We start from the raw sequence: 19,630 nt of genomic DNA on the forward strand, positions 1-19,630 counted from the left end.
AAAATTTTTTAATTTTATATCATGTATGGATTTAGATAAACTATAAAATTAAGATATCTACTTTCATTAATTACATAAGATGTACAATAGTACAATTTTTATTTTCATTAATAATGAGTATTTCAAAATAAACGTTAGTACATATTTAAAAAAAAATCATACATACAAAAATAATATGAATATAATAATTCTTTAATCGTTTCTTCATGTTTAAACATTTTACTCATCAAGACAGACCTATTTAAAAAAAACATTCATTTATTTGTACAAAAACTTACAAGATATCACAAAAATTTGAAGTTATTAATATATATCACATTTATATCACAATTAATTTTGTTATTTCTACTTTTTATTACAATTTTACTTTATATAAACATATATGTATATATTTTATTAATCTTTGACTACCAGCTACAAAATGAGATTGATTTACATAGATTTCTCATTTCAACTGTCATTCAACCTCGATATACACTATAATTTTACATATATTATTCCTTTATATATATACTTTAACTTACTCTTAATTATCCTCTATTTAGTCTATATTAGTCTATATACTTAATTACTTTAAAAAAATTTATCTTGTAAGTACAATTTTATTATTATTGTTGTGAACTGGTTTATGACTACGGCTCCCTCTAACGTGAATATCTTGTATGGTAATAGAGTAAATTCTAACGCCACGAATCTAACTGTATAGCAGCGCACCCAAGGCAATGAACAAAAATTATTTAACAAATTTATTGATTAAATGACAAAATTATTTATCAATAACAACTGTCATCACTCTCAAATTTCGCATTTACTTTCGTTACCGTGGGAAAAAAACATTGCCAAGGCATAAATCGCTCGCTTTCTAATACTGCAAACCTCAATCAAATTAATGTTTATTAGCATTAGTTAATAAGAATTTGTCTTATTAAATAACAAATAAATCGGGTACTCAACAGATAAATGTGTTACTCTGTGACCCAAAAACGGAGAGAATAGTTAGAATCGTTGAACCGTTAGAACTGTCACGCTAAGCTCGGAGTATAAATAAATTTCATAAAAGTACAAATCTTTGTTAAAGTAGTCAATCTATTATAAATATTCAGTTTTAAATATAAATTATTGTTCAAGTTGATCTTTCTCGTTGTGTATTTCTTCATTCAAACGTTGAATTAGTTTTCGAATTGTTTCAAGTTGTAACGCAAGCAGAATGCTTCAGTACTCTACGGGCTGTAATGTTGTTTTAAATATGAGCATTTATTATATGATATATGTATGTATATACCTATAATCTGCCGAATGAGGACAAGACAGAAACTAGAGTATCACTAGTGAGTAAGCCAATAGTGGCAGTCGCAACAATCACATTTTGTTTGCGCTTACTGCCTCGTCTCGTTGGATTACGATTATGATCATACAAACAGGTCTCCACATTGATGTACTGAAACCTAGGGAAAACCATTAAAAAATTCAGTCATGTCTAATCGTGAAGGATAAACATAGAAAGTCAACAAAATTCTCGTTCTTTAGGTCATCCCATAAGTTCATGCCGTTTTTCGAGCGGTTATATATGTTAAGATTGTTTACATACCTTTCAGTTTCATGAAAAAATGTAATCCCCCTCTCATTGTACAACTACTTCCCATTTTTCTGGTAGGGCCATTATTCCGTCTCGATAAAAATTCTCTTGTTTCTCTTTAAAATAATTTTCTAAGCTATTTTTGAGAATGTCAATATTTTCAAATTTTTTACCTACTAAAAAGTGTTGTAATACTCTAAACAGGTGGTAATCAGATGGGGTAATGTCTGGGGAATATGGGGGATGTGGTAAAATTTCCCAATTAAATTCAGACAATTTTTTTGTAACGCTTCCGTTCCGTAAGTTCATGGGGCACCCAAATGTTCAACTTTGACACCATCCCCATTTTTTTTAAACACCTATGAATCGTTGTCTTAGGTATTTTCAGAACATCTGACATCTCTTGAACTGTCAAACTTTGTGATTTTTCAACAAGATCTCGAATTTTATCTTCGTCTGTCTGAGGAGGACGCCCGGAGCGTTCCTCGTCTTCTAAACAAAAATTCCCATCTTTGAAACGTTGGAACCATTTCCTACAGGTGCGAGATGAAAGCGCATTTTCTCCGTAAACAGCACATATGTTTTTCGTGGCAATTGTTACAGAACTTCCTTTCCGAAATTCATATAACATGAGATGTCGAAAATGGATACGCATTTCACTCATGATTTTTTACTGTTAGAAGTCACTGTGTTCGCTATATTACGATCTTATACCCACGAAAATCTGCTCTAGCCTGTTCTCGATCAGCTAAGCTCAAGTGCATTAGTCCCTTATCGCCGTATGTTTATAAATCGACACATGAAATGTATACACAAAAGTCGGCACAAACTTATTGGATGACCTAATATCTTACGCATGCGCAGAAAAAGGATATTCTTATGTCTCATATTAATATTTTACAACTAGTCACGACTCAATTTTCGCATAGTTTTCCTTAGGCTACAGTATACGAGTGTCAAAATATGTTTATATAATCGCGATTTCAATTTCCAACTATAAATTAAAGATAAAATGTTGATATGACTTATAGTGTTGTTTTAATCATGGACCTAGGGGTCCCAATATTCCTATGTTCATGGTTTTAATGAAAGTGTAAATAGCAATAAAAATAAAAATAAACATATTATTTCATCTCTTTCTTGTAAAAATCATAAGCATTTTTTGCATAATAGATCATTATTATTAAATTCATATTGTATTACACGCGTCTTAAAACATTTGTGGGGACGTCATATTTTAACCTAAAAATATTTCTACGCTTTTAATTATATTTATTGTCCTTTGTATTTAAAAAGATATAATTCCAAGGAAATATATATATTGTTATTTCTCAATATTAAATTTTTTCTATGTTTGAGTGCATATAAAATAATTTCTAAATTGGTAGAATTTTTTAAATGGAAAAATCATTAATTTTATATTATGTTTTAAAATTACAAAATTTAGATATGTATTTAATATATGAAAAGTGAAGATAAATAATGCAGAACAATTTTTAATTCTTCATTTGATATATTAGATAATGTCAATTTAAAATGGAACTTGAAATTTGTTATACATGAATATAATTTTTCTAATTAATAAATATTATAATATGTATAATAAAACGTTATTTCACTTTTCTTTCTCAATATTGGTCATAGTTGAACAATTCAGTTACATTTATAAAAATGTATAATAATAAATAATAGGACGAGGTAATAAACCATGATTAATATAATAAATGAAATTCATAATTACCACATATTTGCATTTGATTAATAATTTAATGATAGCATAAACAGTGTTTTTCTCCCACCTGTTTGTATTGTCCCGTAAAATGTTTATTCAACAAAACACATTACATATAAATGATTTTATAATTTACACCTTAAATATAATGTTATTGTATTTCGTCAAGAATATTTATGTATATACGCATTTGATTATTTATGATGTAATGTTCAAATGCAATCTGTATTTCAAATGTATTTTTATTTTAGTAATAATTTTTGGAATAATTTTAACATATGATGCAAAAATTTAATTTTTAAATAAAACAATAAATTCATGCCTTTCTTTCCAAAATTTTTGCAAGAATAGACTATAACTTTCTTAATATATTGGTATATTTGATTACATGATTCTACATTTAGTGTTTGTGCTTTATGCAAATAATTTTAGAATTTTCCACGAAAATTTCCACGCCCGCGATAAGATCTTCCACCTGAATGCTTTCCTCTGTACACATGTTTCATTAGTGAACTTGATCTACCTCTTGGTAATTTCCCTCTTCCATGCCAATCTGTTCCCCTTTGGAATGTATGTTCCAATTCCAATTCTTCTGCAGAATCTTCTAACATCATTGGACTTTCACCTCGACTATGATCACTTCTGTTTTCATGAAATTCATCACGTCCTTCTAAAGAATGCCTGTAATTAGGTGAATATCTTTCATGGACATAATGATCTCGTACAGATCCTTTATGACTGGAGAAATTATCTCTGTTTCTTATTGGAGATTCTAATTTCATATTTCTTGAACCATGATCTAAGGAAGATATAGAATCTATACGATGTTTACGATCATCAATTCTTCTAGGAGGTGATACTGTTCTATTCCAAGTTCTTTTTTGAGAAGAATTACTTAAACTCCATCTCAAGTCGTCAGCCTCTCGAAATTTAGGTGTACAATCAAATGTTTCACGCACATTCCAATCTAAACGATCCATAATAGGTCGTTTTTCTTCTTTAACAGCATATTGTAAATCTTGAGGATATACTTGTACTTCAGAATCTACCATAGTAACGCTCGCTTGAACAAATTTCGTATTTGTTTCCACTTCATCAGTTTGACAAATTTTTTGGTGCATTTGTACATTTTGCTTTATGGAAGTTGGATGTTGTCCTTCTTCCTCTTCCCAATAGATTTTGCTTTTGTTCTTTTGTAAAAGAATCGAATTTGACGAATATACATTTTGTTCACTTTGTATATTCTCCTTCTTTGGATCATAGAAAAATCGTCCTTTCATTTTTAAACGAAGATCTTCAATAGGAAGTTCGCGTAAAGCATGTTCACAGTGACGTAATATTTCTGGTTTGAATCCTATTATGAAACAGAAACAAAATTACGTAGAATTAATTTACTCATTTCTATATCACTGTACTTGAATTAGGCTGAAAAGAAAATAATGTTAAAAAATTTATTTAATAATGTTGCTTTACTTAATGATAAACTGTAGAAACTGTAGAATCATTATAAGTTGGCAAATTAAACCATTCTTACCTGGATACAAGACTGGCAGACTAGTTGAATCTAAAAAATGTATAAAACGTGAGAAATAAACAAATAATTTTGTTTATTAAACATAAAAAATGTTTGAAATATTGTATATATAGCTTTGAATAGTAATTAAATCAAATATATTCGCACCTTTAGCGGAAACAGATGCTTCTAACAGACTGGATAAACTTGTTTTTTCAAATTGCTGTAAAATTAATTCATAAGACAAATATTAATGTTTTCATATAAGATTTAAAAATTTAACTGCACACTATATGAAAAGGTACGTAAAGATATTACTCATTAATTTCAAAGTAATATTTGTTGTTTTGTGTGTGATAATACAGAATAAAATATATAACTAAATAAAAAAAGAATTTTTTGTTATAATATATAACAAAATTACTTTTGTATCTGAGATGACTGGTGGTTCAGGAGTCTTCAATCGTTCTTCTTGTGAGGTATGATATCCATTATAAGAATCCGTAAATCTACGTTCCCTGTAGTTTTGTGAGATTGTATCCTTAGATTTATTAGAAAATTCAAAATTTTGAATTGGAGATTGACGAGTCGAAGGAATGCCATGAGATGAATTATATGTTTGTATATGTTCCACTGTAGATGCAGCAGATTCATGTTGTGGTGATGAAATTGGTGCTGGAAGAAGTGCTGGTCGATGTGTTGACTGAATAGAACCAGTATTTGGTTGATTATACATTACTGGACCAGAAACATATTCAGTTTGAGGTAATGGATGTAATGGAACAGAATCAAAATTCATTGGCTGAGATGAATTTTCAAAATTCATGAAAGGTGGACCACCAGTTGTTATATTTGATGACATTGGTGGTGCTAATCCAGTTTGATGCATGTAAGATGGTATTGGCATTGATGGTCTAGATTCTGCTTCTTGCTGATATACATTATTCATTAGAGGTGATATGCCATCCATAGGCGAAGGATGTGTATATCCAGAATTCATGTGTGATGTCATTATAGCTTCATTCCTTAGTTGCCTTGTAAGTTCATTAATAAAGGGAGATCGTTTCCTTCGACGTTCTAATGATCTACTTCGAGTTCGACTTCGACGACGAGGACTGTAACGTCTACTAATTGGTGAGCGGCTGACCTTTCTTCTAAGACGTTCCATACTGCGACTTCGTTGTCGATCACGGGACCGACTTCTTCGGCTTGACAATTTAAATTTTAAAAATTAAAATAGTTTATTAATTTAAACCGTTAATAATTTCACCAGTATAATTTAATAAAAGCAAAAAACTTTTTACATTAAATTTAGATTTTATACGAACTTGTTTTACAAAATAGATTTGTATAAGAAACATTCTTTTATATCTACACTAAAACTTAAGCAGTTATATATGCTTAAAAATAATGTCCTCTCACCGTTCATGTATATTTATACGTCTCCTGTGTCGTTCAGCACTCCATCTTCTATCTGCACTTGTTCTTCGTTCCCAACTAAGTCGTCTAATTGGACTTCTTCGTCGTTCTGGACTGAATCCAAAAGGGCTTCTACGACCACAATTAAATCTTGGACTTCTTCTTTTGTCAGGACTAAATTTCAATGGACTTCGATGTCTCTCATTGCTCATCTTGAAAGTACTTCTACAACGTTCTGGACTTAATATTAGGGGAGATTTACGTCGAGGAGAATTTAGTCTAATTCTGTCTGGAGTTCTACGCCGTAATGAGTTTCCTCTTTGACGTTCTATACTTCTACGTCGCTCTCGGCTCCTACGCACATGCATCTGTGCTTGTTCTATATTTTGTCTCTCTGTAATGCTCTGAATAGCTTCAGTTTCTGTACCTGGAGGTACAACATTATCAGAGTCCAACAAATGTTTAATAGCTTTCTCTTTTTCAGCTAGAAGTTTGCTTTCATTATCTCTTTTCGTACGTATTTTGTCCCTCTCTATATCTTTTGTGCTTTTAGAAGGATCACGACGGATTTCTTCATGTTTCTTTTCTTCTCTCTTCGGCCTTTCACGATTGTAAGATCCTTTGTGGTCACGTCGATATCTTTCCCTATAAGTAGGCTTATAATAATTTTTTTCTATATATTACTAATTATTCAAAGGGAAGAACTAAATTTTTTAAACATAGACTACATTGATTTTATAATGTAACATTAGTTATTAAAATTATGATATATATAATTATAAATTATAAACTGACTCTATGTGAAAGTTTGTTGCTATTATAATATTTTATAATAATTTGTAATTATTACGTAATATTATATAATAAATTCATTTTTATGATATAATAAGAAATAGCTATAACAATATGGATTCTATATGATTAATGCTACCTAGAAGGACGTTTTTGTTCTTGATCCTTAACATGGGTAGTTTTAAATTCAACTTCACGACCTTTTTCTTCATCACCTTCCCAAGCATCAACAACATCTAAACCTTCCATAAAATCTTCATCATCAAGAAATTCTTGAAGTTCCTCATCTGGTATATCCTTTAAACCTTCAATTGCACGTTGAACATCTTCATTTGTACTTTTTAATGTAGATTCTTTCTTATCAACACTTTGTTTTGTATAAAACTGATCCATTGATTCATTTTGCACATTGTTCTTAACACTTGAATCTTTCATTTTTTTTGCTAAATCACACATTTTTCTGAAAGATCAACTAAACTGTTCAGTTAACTAAAAACACTATAAAATTAACATTTCATATCTTTTTGTCATGATAAGTTTATAACAAATATTCTAAAAATTTTATTTTTTGTTTACGATAAAATTAAGTTGATTCAAATGTTTTCAAAGGATATTATTATGTTATAGTCTTAATTTTAAAGTTTACAATATATCTACTTGTAATGATATGTTTTAGTAAAACATTTATGTAATAGACATATTAAAACGTAATAATTAAAGTAATACAAAATTTTCATTATTAAGTACATTTAATTTCTTTTGAATAATGTACTTAATACAATTACAGGTATTCTTTAATAAATTGAACTTTAAATAATAAACGCATCTCTTAACCTTTCGATGGAATATATAAAATTGATATTAACACTCTCATTACGTAAGTCGTATTATCTTTATTTAAAATCAAAATAATTAAAAGGTCGTATGTTTCTTGATTTTGTAAATGACGCTTATTATACATTTACGTTAAGATCCGAAGTTACAGTTGTTTGCCAAGTAGACTGTTCTAATAGGTAATATACGCACTTATTGTTAATAATACTCAGTACAATTAAGTACACAACACGTGACTTCAATGATAATTACAACGTGTACCAATAATGACATAAATGAATTACATTTAACTTGTCTCTTCTTAAACTCTATTATGTAGAAATATTTGAATCCGAGATATCCGGATCTTGAAAAGTCAACATCTATCTATTCCGCCATATTAGTTACTAACAGATTTGAGGTACGGTGTAAAACAAGGATATACTCATATGAATTTCAATACGTTAATTAACAATATTAAAATGATACATTATTAGTATAAAGAATTATATTATTGATTTTAATTACTTCATCGTTTTATCAAATTTATATTAATCTCATAATAAGGATTCATATAAACGCTTTCAATCAATTTGTTCCTTACAAGTACTACAACATGGTGATAAAAATGAGTCTGGTAATCGCTAGGGAAAATCGTCCATCTTTTGAGTCGAAAAATATCAAGATAGACAATAAGAAAAGGTTTTGTTCTACGAGCTAGAGAGATAAGTAGAGTATAAGTATAAATCTGCTCTATTTGAACAGAAATGACTACTCATTTCTGATTTGAAATATTTATAGTATCTATGTATATATATGTATATACGTATTACACATGCGCAGAACAAGACCTTTCTTTGACCTCCATTTTGATCTTTCCCACTTAAAAGACGGACGATTTCGTCAATACATTCGGTATAAGAATGTTCAAATTTGTTTATATGACTATGGCAGTAGTTTACACCTAGATGTAAATACATATATTATACTTATCACATTGAACAAAAAGAGGAAAATGTGCAATTTAAATGATACAAATATTATTAATAAATAATTCTAGTATTTTATTATATTTCCGAAGATTAATAATGTTACTTAAAATATATAAACTTTTCAATTATATCATTTTATTGAAATTGAAGTTATTGTATATATATTCATAAAATTTTTAACTGCTAAAATTGTAGCAATTAAATAAAAAACACTTTTATTTAGTATTATAGTGTTAAATACAAACAATTATAAACTTATTAAATTTTTAAGAAAAATTAATTTTTGTTATAAAAACTAATACATATATATGTATCTTCCAGTTATATTTACTAAAATTAAAAAATTAATTTTATGCAGTTGTTTTAGAAATTAAAAATATTTTATTAAAATACTTTATATGCTGAAGTAGTTTCATAATATAAATGTTTAAAAAGTGGCAAACATTTTAAAATCAAAGTTATATAAATGAAATTGAAACATATTGAAATTATTACTTTAGATAATAATATTTAGTTGTAACAGAGAGATATAAAGTTCCTGTTGAATAATAATGATAATAATAAGATATAAATAAACAACTGTATTTATTTTTATAATATAAGATTAAACAATATTAATTAATTGAAGGATAATTGTAAATTATAGTTATATCATATGTTTTGTATCTTTCTTTATCGCATTTCTTAGAGCATATGTAGCATTTTATGAAAGGAATGCAATACAGGAAGTATCTAATAAAATTTTAAGCCCATCAAATGGAAGATTAACCGCATGCTTTCTCGTCAATAATCGACTAGGCCCCTAAAAGAATAAACGTTAATGAAACGTATTGGAACATCATCTTAATTTTAATTCAATGTACTATAAAGAGCATTTGCAATTTTACCGGCTATTTCTTGGACTTAAAGAACGAAGTGGAGAATCTCTGTATCTCCTACGAGATTCACTTCTAAACTTTTCTCGATCATCTCGTCTGTCTCGTTCTCTATCTCTTTCCCGTTCACGATCGTGTTCGAAATCCCTCACATCCCTATCTTTCCTTTCTCGACGGACAATTCGTGGACTACGACCAGGGCTTGGCGTACGCGATACAGAGGAATGTGAATCAGAGCTATGACCTTCATACCGATGTCTTCGTTCTCTTTGTCTAAAAATTGTTAAAATAATAATGATAGAAGATAAGTAATATTAAATTAAATATAAAGAATGTATAGAATAGAGATAATAGCATACTTTCTACGTAACTTCAAAGACATTTCTCGAATTTCATCTTCTCGATCTTGCCTTTGTTGTTCCATTTTTTCAATTCTAAGTTGCTCGGCTTTTTTATCAGCTTTATCTAAAATATAAATATAATTATATTGTACTAAAACTACGTTTGTTATAGAAGCTTTTATAAATTTTACTTACACTGTCTATTTAATAAAGCTTGCATCTTCTTCTTAAGCCGTTCCTGGGGTGTGATCTTCAGTGACTGAAAAATGTAACTCTTAAAAGTCTGTTTACAATTACTACAATTTTTTTCTGATATGTATAGCAAAGTATAAAGTATTTTTAAAATTTTAATATAAATTTTGTGACATCAAAGAATATTACCTGTTACACATTTTTTCTTTTATTCGAAATATTTAAACTTTTTGGTACAAATAGTTCATTAATGATTTTAAATAAATGAAAATTTCGAAGAAATCTTATATTTATATATAGGATGTTCAGAAAAACTATTCAATATATATGTGGTACATAGGATACACCATACTGAGTAAAATAATCTTAGTAAATATAGTTCGAAAGATGAATATTGGCTTCTTAATATTTATAGGGGGCGTTCCACATGTTTTCCTTCAATTTCTATAAACAATTGGCAATTTCTCTTGTAGAGTGGCAAGCTTTCTCTTAAAAATTCCAGATCGCTATCGAATTATCCGACAAGTACACCAGATTCGGTTACGTAATTCTTCTGTCATTTATCTTTATGCTAACATAAAAGAGTATTTTTTCTCGGAAACGATTGAGCTTTCAACCTATATTTACCAAATTTATTTTAATCAGTATGATGTGTCCTATGTAACATAGAAATATTGAATGGTTTTTCAAACACTCTGTAAATGCTATTAAATAGTATGAAGTTCCATATTTTGTATAAGTTTAAGATATATTACATATATAGTGAAGGTTATATTAAAATTTTAAAAAATTTATTATGCTATTACATATTAAGATATTGGTATCAAATATATCCTATACTGAAGACTCTTTTGTATTACTACGTCTACGAAACAAATATATTAAACCATAAAAAATTTAATGTTTTCATTCTGATAACGTCAATAATAAAAATGAAAATTTCACAGAAAAAATTTCTGAGAAACTTCATTAATAGAGCTATTAAATCAAATTCTTCGTGTCTTTCTCCTACTGGACATGTATTAAGAACCCGAAATGAATTAATTAAATGTGAAATATAAAGAACGTGATTTAAACGCCTTGTATTATCCAACAGAATGAAAACAAGTAGCACTTGTTGAAGTTCTTCGTCGAGAGGGTAGTTATATAAAGAGTATATACTGTCTTTTATTCTCTGTGCTTTAAGTGACTAAGTAAGCGTTATGGTTCTTACTGACTTTGTGTCCGCCACCAGAATTTGTACTTAACCCTGCTTTTGGCTTGTTCCTGAAATATTTAAATTAATTAAAAGACTCCTTAAAGCTTGTTTTAAATTTGTAGCGTAATATAATTAATATTAAATTTACATGTTCGTGATATTAGTAACCGTTAGTTTCGATGCTGCCGGAGAGACTTTTTCTTCGTTATCTGATAATTCTAATTCCAAACTTGATGATTTCCCACGTCGACCGTAATATCTAATATCATAATTAAAAAGTAATAAACATACCAAAAGTTTCATATTTATTACAATATATATCCTACCTTGGCAGTGCTGGCACTTTATTTTCGACACTACGAGATCGTTTGCATCTGGATTGACTTCTTGATCTTGATCTAGATCTAGATTGAGATTTAGTTCTGGATCGAGATTTAGATACTGATTTCGATGGAGAATAATGTCTTCGACGATAACTATCTCTTGAGTGACTTCTGTTATGTGATTTAGATCTTGATCTCGATCTTGATTTTGATCTAGATATACTGCTCGAAGATGAACTTCTAGATCTTTTTGGACGAGAGCGGGATCTAGATCTAGACCTTGAAATGGTGCGCGAACGAGACCTAGTAAAACTCCTATATCGAGATCTAGATTCACTTCGAGTTCGTGATCGTCTTGAACGACTTCTTGTTCGCGATCTTGTGATTTTTCTATGTCTCGAACGTGTTCTTCTTGATCTAAAAATTATATATCAATTAGTAGCATAAGTAAATATATATAATATAAAAAATATACATATACATATTTATACATTATATATACAAATATCCTTATATGTATGTAAATATCGATGAACGTACCTGGTCCTCGACGCACTTCGTTTCCTATCACGGTTTCTGTACGATTTAGATTTATTAACAGATCGAGAGCAACTCCTAGATCTTGATTTTGAAAGTTTTCTATTAATTGTACGTTCATTAAGTGTTGGACTGTCTGATCTTCTACGTCTAAGATGAGAGTAATTGACTTTTTTCGAGTTGGATGAAGTGACATGAGACGAACTTCCATGAGTCTCTTCTTCACCGCCAAAACTTGTAATATAAGTTATTTGTCCAGTGTTTATAGGCGAAACAGATCTCGAGCGAGATTTGGATGAAGATTTTCTATAGGGATTGTATTCAGGACTTTCCCTTGCTGCATAACTAATAAGCAAAATGTAAAATATTATAAATATATTTCTTTTAATAAGGACTAACTAATTAAGTACTTAATTAATAAATTTATTACTATAGTAATAAGTGTATTAATATTATAATATAAAAGTGATTACCTAGGTGGACTCATAACTCGTCCAATCATCTTTTTTTCTCTAAATGCGCGTCTTTCTCTACGTGATCTTCTACCCTGTAATGTGAATTAATTAAATGTATATATAATAATATAATTAGTAATATGTAATTAATAACTTTAGTCATGTTATATTATCAAAAAATATATTTAATTTAATTTTATATTTTACCGAGTACATAGCTTTTTCTTCTTCTTGTTTACGTGCTTGTCTCAATGTTTCAGCTTCTTCAAAATCTTGTGTTAAAAAACTAAAATAATCAGCGCCTAAAAGCCCATATTTTTGAGCTACTAAGTTCATTTCATGCGCTTGTGATGGCTCTATTTGAGATACATCTACACAAATATCTAGAAAGAAAAATTAAATGTTTATAATATATAAGACAAATACTATATACTATAATACTATAATAACTATTTATGGAATATAAGTTATACCTAGATCTATATCACTGTCTTCATCATCTGCTTTTTCATCAGATATAACAGTATCCAATGATTTTACTGTTTCAGTTATTGGTTCTTCTGTTTCATAATTATATCCAATCGCGACACTATTACATGATTTCTTCTTATCCCTAGCGGAATCTAACTTTGTTGATGAACCAAATTGTTCTTCCAAATGTATTTGGTGTAAAAATTTTTCTTCCGTTACTACATTGAAGACTATTATTTATCAAATAATTTTAAATAAAAATAAAATGTAGATTTTAAATAAATCTCCCACCTCCTAAAAATTCGTTTTGAACAATAATACGATAACGTTCATAATTGATATGTCTGTCTTCACTAGTGAGAGCAATATCTACATCAATAGAATCTGGTGCTTCTGGTATCCAATCAAGATGAGCACGTACATCAAATCGGTCAATAAGATTGTCTTCATTTCCTTGCCAGGGCATCCTATCAATATAACATATATTTTGCAGACAGAGTTATTTATTTATATTTTGCTATATGATAAAATTTTCAAGTATTCTGTTTTTTAACATAATTCATTAAATATTCAATTAATTATTCTGTTTAGTAGATAAAATATTTTTTCATGTATAATTCCTATATTCATGTATAATATGAAAATGTTACATATTAAATCTAATTTTCATGCCAAAATATATCACAATTTTATATATATAATAACACATATGCATGAAAATATACGAATGATGATATTAACAATTAAACAATTATATGCATTAAAATTTATTTATAAGATGAAATGATGTTTTGACAACAGGTGTAATAAGAGATTAGTAACACAAAGACTTACATATTTGCAGGACTGTCGCCAGCAGTAGCAATTGCTGGATCCAAATGTATTTTGCAAGGTCTTCCATGAAGTTGTAAAAATTGAGTAGGATCTGATTTCTAAAAAAAATTTTAATGTGTGCATAATAAAATGGAACATATTTTATGTATGACATGTATATTATAATGTATAATGTATACATGCATATAATTGCGCGATGTGAAATGATATGAACTCGATGTGAAAGTGAAATATGTAATTTCCTGAATTTATATCTTTAAGCGACTATTAATAATTATAGAACAGATATAACGTATCTATAATAGACTTAGGAATGAGTTTAAGGTTAACTTAATAATAAAAGGAAAATAAAAATTTTGGTCTCATGACAAGAGGAATAATGTTAAGTTTTATAATTTCAATGAAATTTACATAAAAATCATTATTTAATTTGTTTTCTTACAATTTTTTCATAATAGTCTCGTCGACGTTCAGCTCTACGACGATAATCTACCAGCATTCCACGAATTTTCTTTTCCTGTTTTCGTGCTTCATGCCACATTCTACCACCTGTCTTTTTTACGGAAAAACTCATTGTACATATCAAATAATTCACAAATCACTAAATTAAAAAGGAACTTTCATGTTAACACTTTTATATAAGGAATCCAAAAAGTTATTAATTAGACTCTTCCCCTGAGAGGTGGACATATTGCATTTTACGAGCGCTATTCTTTATCCAGAAAATATGATTCTACTAGAGAGGCGATTCTACGTTATCACATTGGTGATAGGTTGGAGATCAGCTAAAATCTCTTTGTACTGTGACTGTTTTCATTATATGTGGTTGCTCTTCTTAAAATGCAACCGCAGCCAATGCTACAAATCCAATGCCTACGATACAAATTTTAATTACATAATATGTTAAAGTCTTAATTTAAATTAAAATCTTACAAGCATTGGATTATATTATTATAAATCTATTTTATTATATTGAACTATTATATGTATATAATATACTGTATATAATAATGATGCATATATAAATATAAAAATATATATATATGTAAAACATAGTAATATAATAGTAAAGCAGTATATATGTATAATACATGAGATACATACCAAGAAACGTCTGAACTGTGCATAGTGAAGTACATATTTGCTATGACAGATTGATCAAAATTTAAATTTTCAAACTCATTTAAAAACAAAAAAAGTCTTTTTCCTTATAATATTCGAATGAAATGATGTAATGGTAATTTTAGTACTTTAAACTTCATACGAAAACAGGCGTTCGCATAGAAGAGATTTTCATTTATTCTGAAAGTTAGTTTTTACGTAAGGTATGAAATTTATAACTTCTTTTATCGCAACTGTTTAGTATATTATTTTACTTTTAAGTTATTTGATTTTAGCAATTCAGCAATTTCAATCCTTTTTTTTATTTTTCTGTAACGCACATTTGGAGGAAAAGTGTACAAGAAATGGGTTGATGAATATCGCTAAAAGTTGTTGCTCACTCACTTCTACATACATACTTATATGTATAGCCTATTAACTGTAATGAGTAATAAATAGATTTAGTTGAGTTGCTTGCCTGGAAGAATTTCCGAAAATACCGTGATTATTCGGGTCATTACAGTATTCTCCTGCTCTAATTTATTTAGATAGATATTATATTCAAATTATTTAAAAATTGGCGATGAAATCTTATTTACCTTACATTTACAGTACAGGGTATTTATTGTAACGTTTGCTACGACATTTTAGCTTTTTTTGCTAATCTGATGAAAAAATATTTTGGGTAAAAGTTAGTCAGTACTTAGATGGTAGCAATTGCAGTAAACACTATCAAACAAATATTTTTATTCAATAAAAATTCCAGGTCACTTTAACATTTCTAAATGGTATCATATAATTTTTCTTATCGAGTATTAAAGGTGGCATGTATCGAGACAAATTCAACGATGTCATGCATATTTACTTTTCTTCACTAACTTCTTAAGAAAATTATTAAAATATAATGTAAGTTTCCTTGTAAGTATTCATGTACATATGTAAGTACACATGTATCTACTGCATCGCATGTATCTCTTCTACTCTCACCACATCAATCTTTCTGGAAATCGAAAAATGATATTGTTGCTATAATAGGTAGATGTTCTAATATTAATAAGTTCAGAATGCATTTATCGTGACAAGAACAAGTAGATTTACATTTAGCTAGAAGGTATTACTGGATAATTTTCTGTTTAATTTACGTGTTAATAAGGGAATTTAATAGGCTGACTTTCTTAACATCTTATTGAAAGAAAGCAAATGTGCATGACACCGATGAATTTATCACAATGAACAAAAACAATCATATGTATGTATATCTAGTGTCATTTAAGCACGTTATAGTGGATTTCATTTTTTATTGAATAAAAACCTTTTTAGCTATTTCTATTATTGCAATTTGTTATCGAAACTTATTTGACTTATTTTTATTTAAAACAGTTCTTTATCAGATTAATGAAGGGAATTGAAAAATCGTGGTGACTGTTACGATGAACACTGTATACATATACAAGGTGAATCATAAATGCACGTCCATATTTCATGGTATGAATCTATAATCTACATATGTTTATATGACATATTTTTCTTATTTTCACTCATAAGAATATAGCAATATGCTTTTGTTATTTTGAGAAAAAGAAATTGAAATATTTTGCATATTCCCAATTATTCAAAAGTGTCTTTTTAATTGGTATGAAGTACGAAATTAATAAGAAACAAGATATAAACATATAATATAACGATCAAGATACATTTAGGATTTGAATTCAAAATTACATTTTATTATCTTAATATGGACTAGTATAATATTACGATGTACACATTTAATAGCTTACTTATAATTTATAACTTATAATACATCCACAAACATTGATAAAGACAGCCATAATATTTTGTAGCATGTTTCATGACTGATGAAGCTATAGCGCAAGCTCTATTTATGTATAAGATATATTTTATCACTTATCGTATCGACATTACAAATGGTTGTGTTTAAATTATCTTACCAATACGATTTGTTTAAGGTAATGTTGTGTCTATCGTTTGCACTGACTTTACCCCATTAGTGATCATTATTAAATTAACATTTCCTCTTTCAAAATTGACTTTCCCCTTTCTGTACAAAACTTCCCTTAAAATTAATATTAACTTACATCAAAAGTATATTTATACTAACCTAAATTGGCTATTTTTATGACAATTTATACGTTTCTTCTGTTTCAATATTAACATTAAACTGCTTTAATGAAACATTAATATATTTAAATGTATATGTATGCTCGTTTAATTCAGCTGAAATTGATGCGTCAGGCTTATCATCTGTTCTTTATTGATATAAAGAAAAGGAATACAATAAAATCTAATTACGTTCAAATAACGAATCAAAAATTAATAAACATGAACTTTTATTTCACATGTTTGTAATTTACGTTTTCCATGATATAATTATTAACCATAACACCTTTTACATGTGTAATATTAGCCGATAAGATCTAACTATATTTCGGTAAATAAAAACTCGTTGTTTTCTTTTTTACCTTTTACTTTTCATTTACGGATATTTTCGACAAAAATTTAAGTCTTTAATTTTATATAAAATCTATAAATTATTTATCTGTTATTTATTTTCGTTCTTCAACGCGTTTCTTTCTTCCTTTTTCTTCTTTTTTTTTTTTTTGACAATACAAGTAATTTTCGGACATCATCACATTATTTATTGTGAATTAAAAATATTTTTTTCAATTCTTTCGAATATAAACTGTTTGTTTTTCGAACACATGAATGTTTATTATTTGCTATAGTATGAGCATTTTTATTGGAATATGTTCTACATACGTAAGTTTATTTGCATAACAATCTATTTAAATTTTAAATCGTCGAAACTCTTCATTTATGATGAATGAAAAAAGCATAATAAAAAGACAATCTGTTGAATTTTCATTGAATTTTTTTTTTTATACGAATTATTCGATTCAATGTATCTAAGCTCTTTAAACAATTTGTCGAGAAGCGATTACTTTCACGTGTACATTAGAGTAATATGTATGCCTAGTAACTCGCGTTGCAAATCTTTGCGGTTTCATACATACATACATACATACATACATATATATATATATATATATAGTATATATATAGTATATATATATAGTATATATATATATACTATATGTATACCTATATATTTATATATGCATATGTATATGTCTGTAGTCTTTACTGCACAAGCAGTCATAAGAAATTCCGTATAGTTTAATTTTCTAATTTATAACAGTTCTTTGCGTTGATATAATTCTTTAAAAAATTTTTTTTTTTTTAAGTAATTATGTTAAATATATTCTGCGATTAACAGTATGCTATAACATTTTCAATACCGCGTATGTTTCTTATACGTTTAACACATGTTATGCAATGAAATGTGATATTTTGTATTGATATTACGCTTTTAGAATTTTCTTTATGAATATGCTTTACAACTTTTCAACGCATAACAAAAGTAAATGCAGGGATACATTCAACTAATAGAAACTTCATTAACTCCACTGCTAAAAAAAAAAAAAAAAAAAAAAAAAAAAAAATGCTCTATCAACAACCACGCAAGGTCAGATCGACAATAATGTTATTTTGCGAATGTTATTAAAATATGGCTAAACAGACACATTCAGTCAGCGTGGTTCACGGTGGCTGTATATTTTATTTTATTTTTATCTTTATATCTATCTATCTATCTATCTATCTATATACACACACACACATATATATGTATGTATTTATATTTGTATTCATATTTATATTTGCATTTATTTTTATATTTATATTTATATTTGTATCGATTTCCGCATATATACGTATTTATATGCGTACATATGTATACACGTACATATGCATGTTTTATCTTACTCTTACAATTAGCGTAATGACTAGATAAATTTCGGCCACCCAATATAAACATGTTTGATCCCATATATTTTATTCGTATCATTCCTTTGTTTACCAAATATATGGATAAAAATTTCCATGCCAAAATTCATTTCTTTTTTATACATAGGACATTTGTATTCTAAATTTGTGTCAACGTTTCCGGGCACAGTAACTCCACATAACTGAAAAGAACATTTTATCGTTTCCCTTTTTCCCGAAAACTTCGTCGATGTACGTACAACACTTTGTATAAGGCGCTATTTTATGGTATGTTTTAGAAATATACGTGTTCATACGATAAATTTGCAGATAAAAAAATGATATTAAATACTTCATAAGTAACGAAAAAGCTTTCGGTTAAAAGTAACAAAATTAAATGATGTAAGATCTTTTATATTTTCAAATAATTAAAATGTAAATTATAAAATGACAGAAAAGTACCAAAGATCCGAAAGAAATTTATTTAGAGTTTACTTAGAGTAGATATTTTATGAATGGCATCTAAGCAAGAGAATAAAAATGAAGTACATAATACTATATGTAAACGATTGTGTTCATTTTATGAACATAAACGTTTGAAAGAGTTTGACTGGATTTTTTGA

At 28.0% G+C, this 19,630-nt stretch overlaps 2 protein-coding genes and 1 long non-coding RNA gene across 9 annotated transcripts; 1 reads left to right on the forward strand and 2 right to left on the reverse strand.

Annotated features, from left to right (window-relative positions):
* Positions 1-240: 240 nt before the first annotated feature.
* LOC100649798 (serine/arginine repetitive matrix protein 2) lies at positions 241-8,590 on the reverse strand. Of its 6 annotated transcripts, none has more exons than XM_012316402.3 (8): positions 8,151-8,590; positions 7,172-7,492; positions 6,244-6,885; positions 5,246-6,029; positions 4,990-5,044; positions 4,843-4,872; positions 1,589-4,662; positions 241-1,445 (listed from the first exon to the last, which is right to left on the reverse strand). In XM_012316402.3, exons 2-7 carry the CDS (start codon positions 7,486-7,488, stop codon positions 3,737-3,739), a joined length of 2,754 nt encoding a protein of 917 aa, XP_012171792.1. In that variant the 5' UTR covers positions 7,489-7,492; positions 8,151-8,590; the 3' UTR covers positions 241-1,445; positions 1,589-3,736. The 6 variants fall into 6 exon arrangements, with proteins under 6 accessions (XP_012171792.1, XP_048270472.1, XP_048270471.1 ...); XM_048414515.1 differs by having other exon boundaries at positions 7,172-7,504; XM_048414514.1 differs by having other exon boundaries at positions 7,172-7,530.
* An 815-nt stretch (positions 8,591-9,405) lies between these two features.
* On the reverse strand, positions 9,406-14,783 carry LOC100649915 (CLK4-associating serine/arginine rich protein). Of its 2 annotated transcripts, XM_003393582.4 has the most exons (14): positions 14,506-14,782; positions 14,064-14,161; positions 13,521-13,696; positions 13,232-13,447; positions 12,966-13,141; positions 12,777-12,850; positions 12,307-12,648; positions 11,770-12,183; positions 11,592-11,702; positions 11,463-11,511; positions 10,249-10,312; positions 10,072-10,177; positions 9,725-9,985; positions 9,406-9,639 (listed from the first exon to the last, which is right to left on the reverse strand). In XM_003393582.4, the coding sequence occupies exons 1-14, from the start codon at positions 14,635-14,637 to the stop codon at positions 9,621-9,623; spliced, it is 2,238 nt and encodes a 745-aa protein (XP_003393630.1). In that variant the 5' UTR covers positions 14,638-14,782; the 3' UTR covers positions 9,406-9,620. The 2 variants fall into 2 exon arrangements, with proteins under 2 accessions (XP_003393630.1, XP_048269843.1); XM_048413886.1 differs by lacking the exons at positions 9,406-9,639; positions 9,725-9,985 and having other exon boundaries at positions 11,459-11,511; positions 14,506-14,783.
* A 386-nt stretch (positions 14,784-15,169) lies between these two features.
* Positions 15,170-15,637, forward strand: LOC125386769. Its single transcript, XR_007227169.1, has 2 exons — positions 15,170-15,388; positions 15,461-15,637. It is a non-coding gene; the product is annotated as an uncharacterized LOC125386769 (long non-coding RNA).
* Positions 15,638-19,630: the final 3,993 nt, after the last annotated feature.

The sequence above is a fragment of the Bombus terrestris genome, chromosome 2 (genome assembly GCF_910591885.1).
Source record: "Bombus terrestris chromosome 2, iyBomTerr1.2, whole genome shotgun sequence".
In the NCBI taxonomy this organism is placed as follows: Eukaryota; Metazoa; Arthropoda; class Insecta; order Hymenoptera; family Apidae; genus Bombus; species Bombus terrestris.

Bases quoted from the DNA above. Each gene is read 5' to 3' on its own strand.
- LOC100649798 (XM_012316402.3), bottom strand. From the start codon at position 7,488: ATGTGTGATTTAGCAAAAAAAATGAAAGATTCAAGTGTTAAGAACAAT. The intron at 6,886-7,171 runs GTAGCATTAATC...GCCTACTTATAG, and splicing joins GAACAAAAACGTCCTTCTAG to GGAAAGATATCGACGTGACC. The intron at 6,030-6,243 runs GTGAGAGGACAT...TAAATTGTCAAG, and splicing joins CGTATAAATATACATGAACG to CCGAAGAAGTCGGTCCCGTG.
- LOC100649915 (XM_003393582.4), bottom strand. From the start codon at position 14,637: ATGAGTTTTTCCGTAAAAAAGACAGGTGGTAGAATGTGGCATGAAGCA. The intron at 11,703-11,769 runs GTAGGATATATA...TTATGATATTAG, and splicing joins AAAGTGCCAGCACTGCCAAG to ATATTACGGTCGACGTGGGA. The intron at 10,313-11,462 runs GTCAGTAAGAAC...TACATTTTTCAG, and splicing joins ATTCTGGTGGCGGACACAAA to TCACTGAAGATCACACCCCA.